We start from the raw sequence: 16,350 nt of genomic DNA, 5'->3' as shown, positions 1-16,350 counted from the left end.
TTGGGAGCATAACCAAAGAGTTAATGAAAAAATATTTAACTCTTATAAGAAGTTACTTTTTACAGCCACTGGGTAATATTAAAAATAAATATCACAATAAATGAAATTTCTGGAGATATAAATCACTTTCTAAATTAGTGTATGAAATAAGAGTTACCAAAGAAACAGGTAAACACACAGCAAGTCAGAAAGATTTACAATCCCTGGTTAAGATGTGTCTGGAAGCTTCAGAATCTTCCCTGTTAAACTCTGAACTAACATGAAGAATTCATAGCCTCTGAAATATTTTGTACCATTAAGCTGTTTTTTTTGTTGTTGTTGATGATTTATCTAAATTATTGCTCCCATGTTTAAAGATAGAAAAGCTAAAGAGAGAGATCAAATACTTCCTCAAAGTCACATAAGGGATTTACAAAGTCAGGAAGAGATAACCAGACTACCAAATGTTAGTCCATATGATATGGACTGTATGGACTATAGTCCATATCATTATACATTCTCACTTATTAACAGGAATCCCTCACCACTCCACTTCGGAGCATTATTTGTAAAGTGAAAGAATGTCCGTGTGTTGTCGCAAGGTGTAAAGGAGTGCATCCACGATCATCTTGAGCTGCCAGATTAGCTCCATTAATTATAAGAGTCTGAAAGTAGAGACATAAGAATGAGTTTATATGAAGATAGATGTTAAATCATAAATGCAGATGCAGATTATTTAAAGGCAAGGAATTTGTTAACCTATAGCTAAGCTATTATGTAAATTCTTACATGTGTGCTACACACAAAGTGTGAGAAATTCTTAGCTAGTCCTAAGAAAATGCTTGAGATCCTTTTTAACATTGCCTAGGAGACATGTATACCCAATTTCACATTCTGATTTGAGCATGTACATACAATTTATAAAACAAACTTTTCATGAGCACAGATTAACAACCACTAAGTTAAATAATTTAATGCTAAGCTAATAAAATTGAAATTTAAACTTCCTCTATTTCAAAAGCAGAATCTTTTATTAACTGGGTTTTGAATACAATAAAAGGATTTCATTACTAAAGTAACCAGTTCTAAGCTCCAAATCAAAATTCTAACGGCATCTGAGGAGATTCCATCTGAATTTACAATTGGCCCAATTTCTGTATATGGGTTATATCATATACACAACACACCCCTTTATATAATATACAGAGTAATTGGTTTAAAAAATTATTAGCAAATATTTTTCAGTTTTATCTCCCTCAGACTTTTTTTCTTTTAACCAGGCTATATTTACCAGCATCTCAGCAAAAGTTTACTTAGTCATAATTCCTCCCAAGAGTTTTAGGAAGAACAGTATCCATGATTTTGCCTGACTCCCATTAACAAACTAGTCAATAATCATCACAAACCATATACTGAGTGCTTACTATGTCACTACAAAGAATATGAAGATGTATCAACTTAGGGAATTAGGACACATGTAGAGACAAAGACAATCAACTATACAAAGCAGTCCTTGGTAAGTAACAACTACAAAGTATAGTACCCCAAAGCATCACAAAAGCTCTAAGAATGAAGAGATCACTTTGGGGAACAGAAGGACAATCAAGGGAGAGGGAGTGGGTTAAACTAATGCTTAGAGGAAGGAAAGCAACAAGTAAAGCTTCATTTGACCCTGATATCCCCTTAAGTTACTATTGTATTTGCTCCTTTCTTTCACTGCCTACTTTTCAAATACCTCAATGCCTCGACTTCAAATCCACCTGCAAATTGGGTGCTGTCCCTATCACTGCATAGAAATATAGCCAACCTCTCCCTATAGAGAGTTCGCTAGTTCAATGGCATTTCCTTAAGTGCTATTCCCCTTAGTTTTATTCTGTAAGTGATACTCTGCCTGACTTCAACTTCTTCCTTCATTTGCACAGCGCTAATGGGTCCTGACTCTCTATCTCTCTTTCTCCTCTGAACTCCTTACTCATTTCGCTGCTTCCTCCCATCCCTACTAGTAACATTTTTCACCATTCAATCCTCAGTACTCTGTACTCTTCTCTAAGCTTTATTACTCCTGAAATCTTTGTCACCAGTGTCCTTTTCAACTGCCCTGTCCTTCGGCACCCGAATGACCTATAGGCACCTTAAACTCAACATGGGCCAAAGTTGAACTCAACATCCTTCCTCCCGAACCTCCCCTGCCTTTCAGATGTCCCTATCTATAGTGCCATAATTATCTGTCATTCTGACTCAAAACCTTACAGTCTCACTACTTTGCCAATGCCTGCTATGCAAGATGTTTTAAATAATTTTCTTTGTTTCCCACTGCCACCAACTAATCTCACCCTCTATGGTTAGTGATAATATCAAAAGTCTCTGATTATTTTGCTTCCAAACACCCTCTCCATCCTACATAATCCTGGATACATCTTGCTAGAATAATTTCCTGAAATATTGTTTTCATTACTACATTCCCCTGTTAATGTCTATGTGCATGTGTGTGTGTATGTATGTATGTGTGTGTATATACATATATATACACACATATACATGTGTATAGTATACATATAAAATTCTCTTTCCTATACAAATGAATCTTTATTCTATTCCTAAGACATTTTACAAGTCTGGCTTTATCTAAACTTAGTTCAGAACAAATCATCTACACTCAGTCAAACTCATATAATGGTATATTCCTTGAACACACTTCATTTTTCCAATTCAAAGATTTCACATAGAATTACGGCATAAAGGTTAATGGGACAAAGTCTGGGTTCAAACCCTGGCTTTGTCACTAACTTAAGCAACAAACTTAACTCTCTGAATCTGTTTCCTAATCTACATGAAGGGAAACTCATAAGATTATTGTATTAAATGAAGTGATGCATGGGAGACGGTGATTGACACATAAAAAGTGCTCAATAAATTAAAATCATTATTTTTATTTGCTCCTGACACCGTCCCTACCTACAATGCTTCTTCACTACTTATCTTTTTAAAATCGACCTATTCTTTTAGGATTAGCTGAAGTTTCATTTCCTCCATTTATGATTCCCTTATCTTCTCTTAAGTTCTACAGTTTTTCTCATCTATACTTTTCATGAGAACCTTACTCAGAGACTGTGATTTGTACTGTTTTGTAACTCACTGAGTAAAGCTACTGTCATTCCCAATAGAATCTCAGGCTTCTTATAGGCAGGGACTGTTTGCTTATATGATTTTGTATTCCTCGAAGCTCCAGTCCATTTCACAACATTGATTAAGTCTATTTACTCTAATAAACTAGATCCTGCCACATATTAATGTATAACTCTGGCCAGGAAATACATTAAATGAGGAATTTTAGGCATGGCAAGCTATAAAGAAGATAATCTGGGCATGACTATGACATCCCTTAAAACAACCCAAACAGATAGCCAACTGCTTTAGAGATAATATAATTTCCGATCTTATACAATCTGTCTGAGTGACAGTTGGTACCAAAATATGAGTCCTGGAATCCAGTAAGTTTTTGTTTAGAACACAGAACTACTAAGTCTATGGGATCAAATTATTAGAATAAAGGCAATAGCCCAACAGAACTATGCTAAAGTAATTAAACTTATTGAATTTTTAAAAAAAGTAACCAAAGTTATTATTACCTGCATGCAAGCATCCTGTCCCCTGATGGCAGCTATGTGAGCTGCTGTCCAACCTCTCATGGTTGCTCGTGAGAGATCAGCTCCATGCCAGAGGAGCCAATGAAGACACTACGTTAAGAAAATACCCATGTTAACCATGTTAGCAGATATTTTTAACATTTTTATATCTTTAAAGTTAGTCTATCATCATGAAATACTACAGCCTGAGAAGCATCATAAGTGAATGAGGGGGCCAGGTATAAGAAAAACAAAAGCACAAGCACAATGATATGGTAACCCACATTTGGCCTTACTGTTGGGTAAACAATATGGAGTGGTAGGAGCTATGGCAAACTGGAGACCACATTCCCTGTCCATAAGGTGAAATACTACTCAATTCTAGCCAGTTTTTGCAGTGAGTGAAATGCTGGTCCATATCTTACGTTTGACCAATACTCTGCAAGCCAAACAAAACACATCTGTGGTCAAATTCACTCAACAGCTGCCAATTTACAATCTCTGCCATAGATCTTTAAATGGGTCCAGAAACTTCTGTATCAGAGAAGACACTGTAATTCTGATGATACTTTCTAAGAAAATAAGTGGCATATTAAACAAAGAGAGGGAGTAAAACACATCTTCATTTAAGATTTTTTTTAATTAACTTAAGTCTCAATATAATTCAGTACTAGAGGTCTGTGACGCATATAGTGTTACTCTCTTTATATATTCAAGTTTGTAGATTCTACCTTAAAGAAGTTTCTTTCTTTATAAAAGAATTGATTGTATCATTGGGATACACTGTCACATCAATCATTGTGATATCATTTTTTGAAAAGGCTAATCATTTAGGTATCATTTGCCTGTCATGGAGATTAATGGCCAATAAAATATGGGGAGGGGTAGAGTTGAACCTCACTAATAATCACAGTAAGTCATTCATTTACTCAACAAATATTTATGGAGAACCAACTATATGCTAACACTGTACAGGTACTGGAGAATAAAACCACTGTAAACATTCGTGTACAAGTTATTTATCTCTCCGGGGTAAATATGCAGAAGTGAGATTTCTGGGACACAGGTAAGTATATGTTGTTTAACTTTATAAGAAACTGCCAAACTGTTTTCCAAAGTGACTGTACCATTTTACATTTCTACCAGCAGTGTATGAGAGTTCTAGTCGCTCCATATCCTTGTCAATACTTGGTATTATCATTTCTCTGGGTTATGTTTTTGTTTTTGTTTTGCCATACTAACCGGTGTGTAGTGACACCTAATTGTGGTTTTAATTTGCATTTCCCTAATGGCTAATGATGTTGAACACTTTTTTCATGTGCTCATTATCATCCACATGTCCTCTTTGAGAAAGTGTCTAATGAAGTCATTTGCCCATTTTTAATTGGGTTGTTTTCTTACTACTGAATTGTAAGAGTCTCATATATTCTGGCTACAAGTTCTTAGTCATATTTATGATTTGCAAAGATTCTCTCCAATGTTTTCTTCTAGAAGTTTTAGAAGGTTAAGTTTTACATTTGTTTATCATCTGCTTTCAGTACATTTTTACATATGGTACCAAGTATGAGTTGAGGCTCATTTTCTTACGTATGACTGTCCAACTGTGCCAGCACCATTTAATAAAAATACTCTCTGTTCTCCATTAGATTGCCTCTGCATCTTTGTCAAAAATCAACTGACCAATCAGCAGGTCTTCAGAAATGACTAAGTGAGGAGGTTGGTAAATCCTCCCCCAAGAAGCAATGACAAAGCTAGACAAAGTTGTCAAAAACAACCATTTAGGGAATTCCTTGGTAGTCCAGTGGTTAGGTCTCCAACCTTCCACTGCAGGGGGCACGGGTTTGATCCCTGGTTGGGGAACTAAGATCACACATGCTACGTGGTGTGGCCAAAAAAAAACCATTTAAAGACTCTGGAAGGCATACAACAAAATGAGAAGCATTTATTCAAGAAAAATCTACTGATTCTCAGTTAGAACAGAGAGAGCCCGTGGCAGAGTAGCCTGGGACTACAAGGATCCTTACCCGTAGCGTCATGATGCATAAGTTCTACCCAGGTGGACAGCTCCACTGCCCTGCTGGAGGGACTGAAAAGTCCATGCCCAGGCACATTTTCAAAAACAATTCTAATCCTCAGTGGCAACAATTTAGGAAAGCCAACATCAGAGCTAGCCTGAAGTCATGATACTTGTTGGGGCAAACAACAAAACTAAAAACCACCTAGAAAATTGACAGAAAAATACAAGAAATGAGACAGCCAAAGTGGGCCTTGCTAAGATTCCACTTATCCCTTGTGATATAAAAAGCTGTGTACATGTACAAAGTCACTCATACTCAGGAAAGACTGAAGAGGTCCCAAGTTGGCTAGACATTCTTGGCTAGACATAAGGCCTTGAAAACACAGGGGGAAAAAAAAAAAAAAAAGCCAGGCTGACTTGTAAACTGCTTGGACTTTGGAAACATTCCCCAAACCACACACACATCTATCAGCAAAAGATGGACTCCTTACTGGCTCAAGGTATTTAGGCACAACCTCTGATTAATCACTGGCTGATCACTAAGCTATGCTGACCCAGGGGTGACCCCTATGAAGCCAGGCTTAAAAATAAAAACAAGAGGGGAATTTCCTGGCAGTCCAGTGGTTAGGACGCCACGCTCCCACTGCAGGGGGCAAGGGTTCGATCCCTGGTCTGGGAAGATCCCACATGCCGTGGAGCAACTAAGCCCCTGTGCCACAGCTACTGAAGCCCCCATGCCTAGAGCCCATGCTCCGCAACAAGAGAAGCCACCGCCATGAGAAGCCCACGCACCGCAACGAAGAATAGCCCCCACTCGCCACAACCAGAGAAAGCCCGTGCGCAGCAACAAAGACCCAACGCAGCCTAGAATAAATAAATAAATATTAAATAAAAAGGATATATATATATGTATAACTGAGTCACTTTGCTGTACAGCAGAAATTAACACAACATTGTAGATCAACTATACTTCAATAAAATTTTTTAAAAAAGAATTCTAATATCAAAGTTATTGTGAGGAATAGACAATATACTTTGTCAATACATACCAAAACTCAAGGCACCTAATAAATACTAAGCACTGCAAAAAATAAAATGTCCAGTTTTCAAAATGTCCAAACTAAAAAATTATGAGACATACAAAGAAAACAAGAATGTATAACACATACACAGGAATAAAAAGGAATCGATAGAAACCATCTCTGAGGTACTTCCCTGGCGGTCCAGTGGTTAAGACTCCACACTTCCAATGCAGTGGGCACAGGTCCCATCCCTGGTCAGGGAACAAAGATCCCACATGCCATGAGGTGTGGACAAAAAAGAAAAAAAAGGAAACCATCTCTGAGAGGGCCCAGATGCTCAGCTCAGAAAGACTTCAAAGCAGCTATTACATATAGCTTTAGAGAACTAAAAGAAATTATTTTTTAAAGAATTTATGTTGGGACTTTCCTGTTAGCACAGTGGTTAAAAACCCCCCTGCCAATGCAGGGGGCACCGGTTGGAGCCCTGGTCCAGGAAGATCCCACATGCTGTGGAGCAACTAAGCCTGTGCACCACAACTACTGAGCCCACGTGCCACAACTACTGAAGCCCGCACACCTAGAGCCTGGGCTCCGCAACAAGAGAAGCCACCACAATGAAAAGCCTGCGCACTGCAACAAAGAGTAGCTCCCGCTCACTGCAACTAGAGAAAGCCCGCATGCAGCAATGAAGACCCAATGCAGCCAAATAAATTAATTAATTTTTAAAAATTTATGTTTAATGAATCAAACAAAAATATGATGACAATGATTCATCAAATAGAAAATAAAGAGACAGAATTTAAAAAAAAAGAAAATTCTGAAGGTGCAAAGTATATCTGAAATAAAAGTTTACTACAGGGGCTCAAAAGCTGATTTCATCTGACAGGAGAAAAAAAATGAAGTCTAACAAAGCACAATTTTCACCAGCTGTTAATTTAGTGATCATTTTATACTACCAACATAGTACCATGAGTCTTAAGAAATTTCAGAAAGGATAACAAAATGTAAAGGTATTAATGCAGTACTCAAGTAGAGAATTAGGAGATGATCCTCAAATGGGAAAGTAGAAAGTCGCCAAAACCTTTTGATTTAGATTTATTTCTGTTAAAATTTAACAAACATTTCTTGAACAGCTGCTATGCACTATGCTATACAGTAAAAATATAAATTTAATTCAACAAATTCATCAATACAACAAACATTTATTGGGAACCCGCAATGTGACTCTAATATGCCAGACACTATGCTAGATGCTGTGGGAAAAAAGATAAATAAAATCCAAATGGTACCTTCAAAGAGCTCAAAATCTATTGTTTTTATTTTTGTTTTTTTGCGGTACGCGGGCCTCTCACTGTTGTGGCCTCTCCTGTTGCGGAGCACAGGCTCCGGACGCGCAGACTCAGCGGCCATGGCTCACGGGACGAGCCGCTCCGCAGCATGTGGGATCCTCCCGGACCGGGGCACAAACCCGTGTCCCCTGCATCGGCAGGTGGACTCTCAACCACTGCGCCACCAGGGAGGCCCCAAAGAGCTCAAAATCTAACAGAGAGGGACTGCCCTGGTGGTCCTGTGGTTAAGACTCCGTGCTCCCAATTCAGGGGGCCCGGGTTCAATCCCTGGTCAGGGAACTATATCCCGCATGCTGCAACTAAGACCCGGCACAGACAAATAAATAAAAAACAAATAAATAACTATTTTTTTTATAAAAGAATATTAAAAAATATCTAACAGAGAATGCAATTCAATGTGATAAATACAATTTTTTAAATGTGTATAAAATTGAGGGAAAAGTTGCTAGTTGGAGGATACTGAGGGGGGAAACACAGAAGGCCCTGCCAAGTGGGTGCTACCTGACCTGGATTTCAACAAGCTAACCACTGGGAAGAGGTGAGACCAGCCAGATGAAACGGCATGTACACAGTCTATGATAATATGAAACAGTGGACTAGTTTGGGAAATGAGAGTAGTCACCAGTACTGCAACATGAAACAAGTCTGATGGGAGATGAGGTTGGAGAGGTAAGTCTACCATATTAAATAGCTTAAACTTCATCCTACAGGGTATAGAGAGTCACTACAGGGACTTAAGGAAGGTTTTAAGTAATAGCAGATTTTTGTTTTAGAGCAATAATTTTGTATGCCCGTTATGAACTAGAAGTAGACAAGAGAGGAAAGAAGGAAATCAAGTAGCTCTAAGGCAGTGGCTATGAAGGTGTAAAGGACAAATTTGAGAGACAAAGATGGAACAGAATCAACTGACTTAGGGATCAGTTCTCACTACATCAATGTGCATCATGAAGCACTTGACCTAGACAAATGCTGATACTGTGTTTTGCTTCTGTAAAATCCTGACACAACTCAATATGATGCAAAGGACATTAGCCTGGAAAACTAAGAAAGGGAGGGAAAAGAATAACAGTTTAGTTTTAGACCAACTAAATTTAAGATGCCAGTCAGATATGTATGAGCTGTTGATAAGTGCCGGATGCAGAAACCAGAATTCAAATTCTGGAGAGAAAGCGAATCAATGAATTATTATGTAGAAGTGATTAAGCCAAGGAAGTCTAAAAATGGCCTGGAGAGAGAGTGTAAAGTTGAAGAGAGACACCCATTGGCAAAAGCATAAAGAAAACCACTAATTTTAGAGAAGGCAGGGTAGGTTAATCAGAGAAGCTGAAAAGATCCCAGGAAAGAGATGAAATAAATGGTATAGCAACAAGTCCTATCTTATTTCAAATATGGCAGAGTAAAATCAGTATTTCCTCCTCTCTTCAAATCATTTTAAAAATTTAAAAAAGAGCAAGAAAACCCCATCTTTGATGAAGCTAGGAGATATCTGAAACCACAAAACAGATGGGAAAGCTGCCAAAATATAGATCAAACAGGAATGTGGGAGCAAACACCAGAGAAAATCCCCATGCAGGGCTGCAAGCACAGAAAGACCCGTCAAGGCACATTTCTCCCAGGTGAGAGGAAGCCACTAAAAGGCCAAAGCAAAAACCCCTACAGTTCAAGTGGGGCACACAAACTGGTGCAGAGAGATTCTTTGGACCAGATTTGGTTCCAAAAAGCAGAAAAGCCCAAACAAAGAAATCACACAGAGGAGCCATATTCATGGAAAGCAGACTCTGTTTGTGTGGCAGGGAAAAAAGAGAGTTGCATAGTGAATAGACCTACTGCAGCCTACAGACTGGAGAAATGTAATAGCTAAAATAAGCTCCCCACACACAACCATGAATTGTGAGAAAAATTCCAGTTGGCTTTGCACACAGCCCAAGGATAAGAAGTTGTGCATACAAATGAACTTATCTATGAAACACAAACAGACTCACAGACATAGAGAACAGACTTGTGGTTGCCAAGGGGGAGGGGGGTGGGAGAGGGTGGATTGGGAGTTTGGGATTAGCAGATGCAAACTATTATATACAGAATGGATAAACAACAAGGTCCTACTGTACAGCACAGGGAACTATATTCAATATCCTGTGATACACTATAATGGAAAAGAATATGAAAAATAATATATATACATACGTATAACTGAATCACTTTGCCATACAGCGGAAATTAAGACAACACTGTAAATCAACTATATTTCAATAAAATAAATTAATAAAAAAAGAAGTTGTGCATAACAATATTCACTAAACACTGCTTGTACTAGTGAAAAATTGAAACCAATGAAATATCCATCAATCAAAAAAATCGATAAATTCTGATATTCATCTAAGAATAGACTATTACAACATGGCTGAAAGGAATGAACTAGAGTATATATATGTAACCACGTCGTTAAAATTCAAAAACACATTGTTGAACAAAAAAAGCAAGCTGCAGAATGATACAAATAATATGATGACATTTATATAAAACATGTTCTTTAAAACAGTGATATAATCATATGTAATAACAGCATAAAACATATATGGTAATAATAAACACCAAATTCAGGGTAATAGTTATCTCTGGAGTTGGAAGGAGAGAAATGACACCTGGGAGGGGTGCTCAGGGACTTCAAATGTATCTGTGATACTCCATTTCTTTTCCAAAAATCTGAAGCAACTACAGCAAAAATATTAGGATTTCATACAGCCAGGTATGCATTACGTTATCCTCTGCAAGTTACCCTGTATGCTTGCCTTAGGAACCCAGCTGCCACCCTGTGAGGAAGCACAGACTAACCCACATGTGGGGACCTCACAAAAAGACCCCCGTGGAGAGGGATCAAGGGGCGCAGTCTACAACCAGCATCTACTACCAGATGTCTGCATGAACAAGCCTTCAGAAGATTCCAGCCCTGGCTTTTAAATCTTCTAGGTGGAGCCCCAAACATCATGGAGTAGAGACAAGCTGTCCCTGAAATCCAAATTCCTGGTTCACTCCTGAGCATAAACAAATAGTTATTTTATACCACCAAGTTTTAGGATAACTTATTACTAAGGTAACCAGAACACCCAAATGTTAGACTGAACTGAAAAGAAAAATATTTGTATATAAATGTATAACTGAATCACTCTGCTGTACAGCAGAAATTAACACAACATTGTAAATCAACTATACTTCAATAAAATAAATTTTTTTAAAAAAAGAAAAGAAAAATATTTTCAGTGCCTAGCATAAGGCCTCAGTCCTGTTTGCTAAATTTACAAAACTGTCAACAGCGCTAAACTTACCTCAGTTTAATAACTTATATAGTTTCTTACCTCCAAACTGCCAGAATGTGCTGCCCAATGTAAAGGGGTAAGTTTATGGAGAACGTCAACTTCATTAATGCTGGTACCACGTTCTACTATTTTTGAAAGCTGCTTTACATCTCCAGCGCGTACTGCATCATGTATGCTACCAAAATGCACTTTCTTCCTGGCACCCACTGAAAAACAAAATTGCTTAAAATATATTACAAAACTAAAAAAAGACTAAAGCAACGACTGAACTGAAAGTACAAAATCACTTTGGCTTTCCAAATAATTTACTACAAAGATGTTTGTGATTAACATCTTAATCTGACTTCAATTTCAGCTCTAATATGTAAAGAGCACGGACGTTGTCACCCCCATCCATACAGGAAAAAAGCAGAACAAACAAAGTCAACAACTTTTCTTGCACTCATCAAAGAATTGAGGTCTCGGGGCAAACGGCCACCCTGAATTTGGAGAGACAGGCAAATACAGAGAAACACAGTCAAGTTCAGCTTACCTGGAGCAGAAGTCACTAGAACCATAAGCTTCTAAAAGCACTTAAATAGTAATTTTGACAAATTGCTGGGGACTGGGTATGTAGTAGCCTAACAGTGAGAAACTCCTCGGGGCCATAGTCTTAGGAGGTCCCCTCATTTTCATAGATTTTACCTTCAAAACGCCACCAGGTTATCACTGTGAAAAACCAAGAAAAATCACTTCATGTCTTTGGTAAAGGGGGAGAGAGGTAACCATTTTGAAATCTGCCCAGCTATTCTCTGTAACAAAGGCCTACTCTCCAGTGAAAAAGACTTTACCAGAACCTTATCTCACATAGGCAGATATATTTTACTAATATTTTTCATATCTTCCTCATATGTCCTACACTAAGAAAGGAATGGCAGGTCACAATTTTTACTTCATACATTCTAGCGTCTTATATTTTATAATATAATGTTCCAAACATCAAGACTGGATTGTCAGCCTTACTGTACCGTGAAATATTTTAATGTGCATTGTGAACCAGAAGTAATAAAAGTATCTAAGCACGAACAGACAGTTGTTGGAGAAGGAAGAAGTAAATAGTTCAATCAAAGCATTTCCTAAACCAAACAAACAGGCACAATTCCTGAACTCAAATTGTTTTGAAAAGAACTCACCAACACCTCTGGCAGATAATCTATGCAGCCTTGTATTACTATTTATATCTATGTATATGTCCTCTCTCCACAATTAGCATGTTAATTTCTTGACAGCTGAAATCATTTCTTATACCAACCCTTAGCAAAATGCTATGCATTTTACTCAAAAGTCCTTTGAGCATGTACCATATGCCAGGCGCTATGATAACACAATGAATAGACATGAATTTAAGACATTTTCTTTCCACTGACACTTTAAAATCTATTGGGATAAATTCGATGAAATCGAAAACCTGACAGTAACATCCTAAGAGATTACAGGTAAAATAAAGCAAGTCTTTGAAGAACAATTAAGATCTATGCATACTGGAAAGAGAGTAAGGAAGCACCCCGAGAAAACCAAACCACTTGGTAAATGTTTAATGATGTTAATCCCCTAGGTCAGACCTTCATTACTCTCCTTTATGTTTGTTTTTTTATATTTTGGCCATGCCGTAAGGCATGTGGGGTCTTAGCTCCTCGACCAGGGATCGAACCCGTGCCCCATGCAGTGGAAGCACGGAGTCTTAACCACTGGACCTCCAGGGCCTTCCATTATTCTCCTTTAAATTAGTACTGCAAATGACGTTCTACCCACCCTAATACATTTTATACAGGGACGCTCTAATCCATCGTATACAAGGACACTATTCTGATCACTTCATTCCTCCACTCTGAACTGCTTCTGGTTATCCACTGCTAGTCTAGAGAACCAAATCCAAGCCCTCAGTATGACAGTCTATGCCCTCCCATAATTTGGCTCCATCTAATTTGACAGCCTTTTTTCTCACCACATTCCGTTCCAATTTATTCATTCATCCACCCATCTATCCACTCAACATTAATCTGGTATCTACCATAAGGATAAAAAGATAAGACATGATCTCTATCCTCAAGGGACTCACAGAGATATACAAACACAATTACAAAACAATGTAGTAAGAGCAATGACGGAAATATTCATAAGAAGTTATGAAAGCACAGAAGACTTCTAACTTAGCTAGGGTAGGAGGGAAGGAGAGCAGAAAAAGATTCCTAGAGAAGGTAACACCTAAGATGAATCTTCAAGGATTAGCAGGAATTTGCCAGGTGAAATGGATGTGGGGAAAGGCATCCTGGACAGGTCAAGAAACTATAAAAATACCCACCCTATTGTTGAAGCATAAAGTGGAAGGAAAAGAGGCTAGAATTAGACAAGAGGCAGGCTGTGCTGGAACTGGCTGAACTTGAGCAGAGTGGGGAGTCATTGAGGGATTTTAAGCAGAAGAATAAGAATGATCAGATTTGTAATGCTTTGTATATGGCTGGCTGCAGTAAGGCGAATTCATTGAGCAAAGCGCAAGAGTATAGACTCAAGGAGACCATGTAGGAAGATATCTACAGTAGTCTACACCAGAGAGGTTGAGACCCTCAACCAACAGTAGGAACAGAAAAGGAGACAGATTCAACATGTATTAAGGAAGCAGGATGAATTGAACTTGGATGGATATAGTGGGTGAAATAAGGGAAAAGTAACGGGACAACTCCAAGGTGTCTGGCTTAGTTACATAAGTGGTGTACTGCCACTGAGACAGCGAACACGAAAGGACAGAGAGGGCATATGAATACAAAATTATATTCTGAATGTGTTGATCTTGAGGTGCCCATGGAAGAGTTCCAGAAAGGAGTTGTACATATGAGTCTACAGCTCCAGTGAGAGGCCTGGAGTTGAGTTCTCAGTGTTAGCTGTGTCTCAGTATTAGGCAGCTTTTTCTGATCCCCAACCTCACCCTATACTGGAGCCAACGGCTCTCTATTCTTCTTTATAGCATTCATCACACCAGTAATTACTTGTTGAGTATTCATCTTCCCCACTAGAAGGAAGGAATGTGCCTGTCTTCTTTGCTTACGTATCCTTAAGACAAAGCACATAATAGGCACTCAATAAATATTTACTGGATGATTGAATGAATAACAGATTCCGGGGTCGTCACTAGGGTTGAAGCCATAGTACATGACAAGGAAAAAAACACTAATAATGGCACTATCCAAGGGAAAAAGCAACGTTTTAAAAAGAGGATAGAAGAAAATTCAGGGTAGATAAGTAGATAGATAGGTAGGTAGGTAGATAGATAGATAGATAGAGTCAGCAGAGTGGAAGGAAGAAAATGAGATAAGTCTAACATTATCTCCAGAGTCAAATACTGCAGAGACGGTAGAACTTAAAAGGGTCCATACATTTTAACAAGAGTTGATGTCAGCTGGGAACGAAGTCTCAGGAATGCGCGCAGATAGAAAAATAAAAAAGGAAGTAAAGCTGAAATGAGGAAGGATGGGGGCCAGGTGAGCAGCTCTGTGACCTACTGAAAACAGATCAATTAAGGGAAATGAGGAGTGACAGGTGAGAAAGGGAACTGCCAGAAGGGGCGAAGCTCCTGTGAGCTGAAGTGAGAAAAGGAGTGTGGCAGAGATGAGGGCCAGTGAAGTAATCTGACTCACACGGGGTCGCAGTCTCCGTGCAGAAGGTGAAGGGGCCTGAACCGGACACCCCGGGCATGGTGCGACCCCTCGGACTCCGGGGAGGAGTCGAGTCCAGGCCCCTGCTGCTGCGGCGGTCTTCGCTCGCTGTCACCCACGAGCCAGTGCAGCAGTGGCTGTCTTCCTCGTCGTCGCTAGGCCCGGGGACGCCGTCCTCCGTCGTTCTCTCCCAGGAGCCCCGGCAGCGGGAACCTTCGTCTTCGCTTTCTCTCTCCCAGAAGCGGCGGCGCCTGGCGTCTTCGCTGACGCTCACGACGGAGGAGTCGCTGGCCACGTAGCCGCGGTCTTCATTCACCCCCTCCTCCCAGGAACTGCTGAGGCTGCGGCCGCCATCCACACTTCCGCCCGCCCAAGAGCCACTGAGGCGGCGGCTGTGGTCGTCACTGCCTCTCTCCCCAGAGTCGCTGGTTCGGGGACCCCGGAGCTCCCTGACTCCCTCCCAAGTCCCACTGAGATGGAGGCCGCGGTCTTCTCTGACCGTTCCCCCGGAGTCACTAGTGGGGTGGCTTCCGACTTCACTTAAACTCACGTCGCTGCTGCGGTCTCCCCTTACTCTCTCCCAAGAGTTGCTGGGACGGTGGCCACGGTCTCCCCTGACTCTCTCCTGAGAGACACTGCGACGGTGGCCCAGGTCTTCACTGACCCTTCTTGAGTCATTGCGGGAGAAGCGGACGTCTTCACTTGCTCTTCCCGTCGGTACCCTGCAGCGGTGGTCGCTGCCTTCACGGATTCCTTCCCTGTCTTCGCTACGACTAAAGCCCTGGCCTTCGCTAACTCTTTCCCTGGATTGGTCGCCGCGATGGCCGTGCAGGCCGTTTATCCTCCACACGCGATGGCTGGTGCGGCGGCCGCCGTCTTCGGTTGCTACTCCCCGCGATTCACTGTGGCGGCGGCCGCCGTCGGCGAGTACCCTCTCCTCTAAGTCGCTTTCCAGCGTCCCGACTCCAGCCGTTGCAGCGATGGTGGAGCCGTCGCCTTGGAAATGAGTAAACTTCCGGCGTGCTGCGGTCATTTCCGCTCCCTCGCGGTCGTGCGTCACTTCCGGCTTCCCTGCAAATTTTTTTTTGTTTGTTTGTTTTTTGTTTTTTGTTTTTTAACCTCTAAGCTTCTTCTCTAGAGATTGTGGAATGGACCGGTTTTCGATGAAGTTCCGCTCGGTCTCACATTCAGCCTGTCTAGGCCCCGCCTCTATAACGGCCTGGCATAGGTCGCGCCCGCCGTGGCTCGGCGACGCACGTGGAGACTCCAGGACTGCAGTCGATGTAGGTGACCTGCGTGTGTGCCTCGGGCCGGGCAGGGCCTTTTATCCTCGGCAAACCGAGTGTCATTTTTC

At 40.4% G+C, this 16,350-nt stretch overlaps 1 protein-coding gene across 15 annotated transcripts in view; it reads right to left on the bottom strand.

The window, feature by feature from the left end:
• The window catches only part of ANKRD42 (ankyrin repeat domain 42), an 84,538-nt gene extending 68,494 nt beyond the window's left edge, over window positions 1–16,044 (bottom strand). For all 15 annotated transcript variants that reach the window (XR_009564936.1, XR_009564938.1, XR_009564937.1 and 12 more), the window contains exons 1-4: window positions 14,979–16,044; window positions 11,347–11,513; window positions 3,609–3,716; window positions 525–644 (exon numbers count right to left, since the gene is read on the bottom strand). Coding sequence is in view for 12 of the 15 variants with exons in the window: in XM_060303797.1 (XP_060159780.1) it covers window positions 525–644; window positions 3,609–3,716; window positions 11,347–11,513; window positions 14,979–16,029 (1,446 nt within the window). In the remaining 3 variants the exon portion in view is untranslated. The remainder of the gene's footprint in view (window positions 1–524; window positions 645–3,608; window positions 3,717–11,346; window positions 11,514–14,978) is intronic.
• Between the last annotated feature and the right edge of the window lie 306 nt (window positions 16,045–16,350).

The sequence above is a fragment of the Globicephala melas genome, chromosome 8 (assembly GCF_963455315.2).
Source record: "Globicephala melas chromosome 8, mGloMel1.2, whole genome shotgun sequence".
NCBI classification, from domain to species: Eukaryota; Metazoa; Chordata; class Mammalia; order Artiodactyla; family Delphinidae; genus Globicephala; species Globicephala melas.
This window is presented reverse-complemented; position numbering and strand designations above follow the sequence as displayed.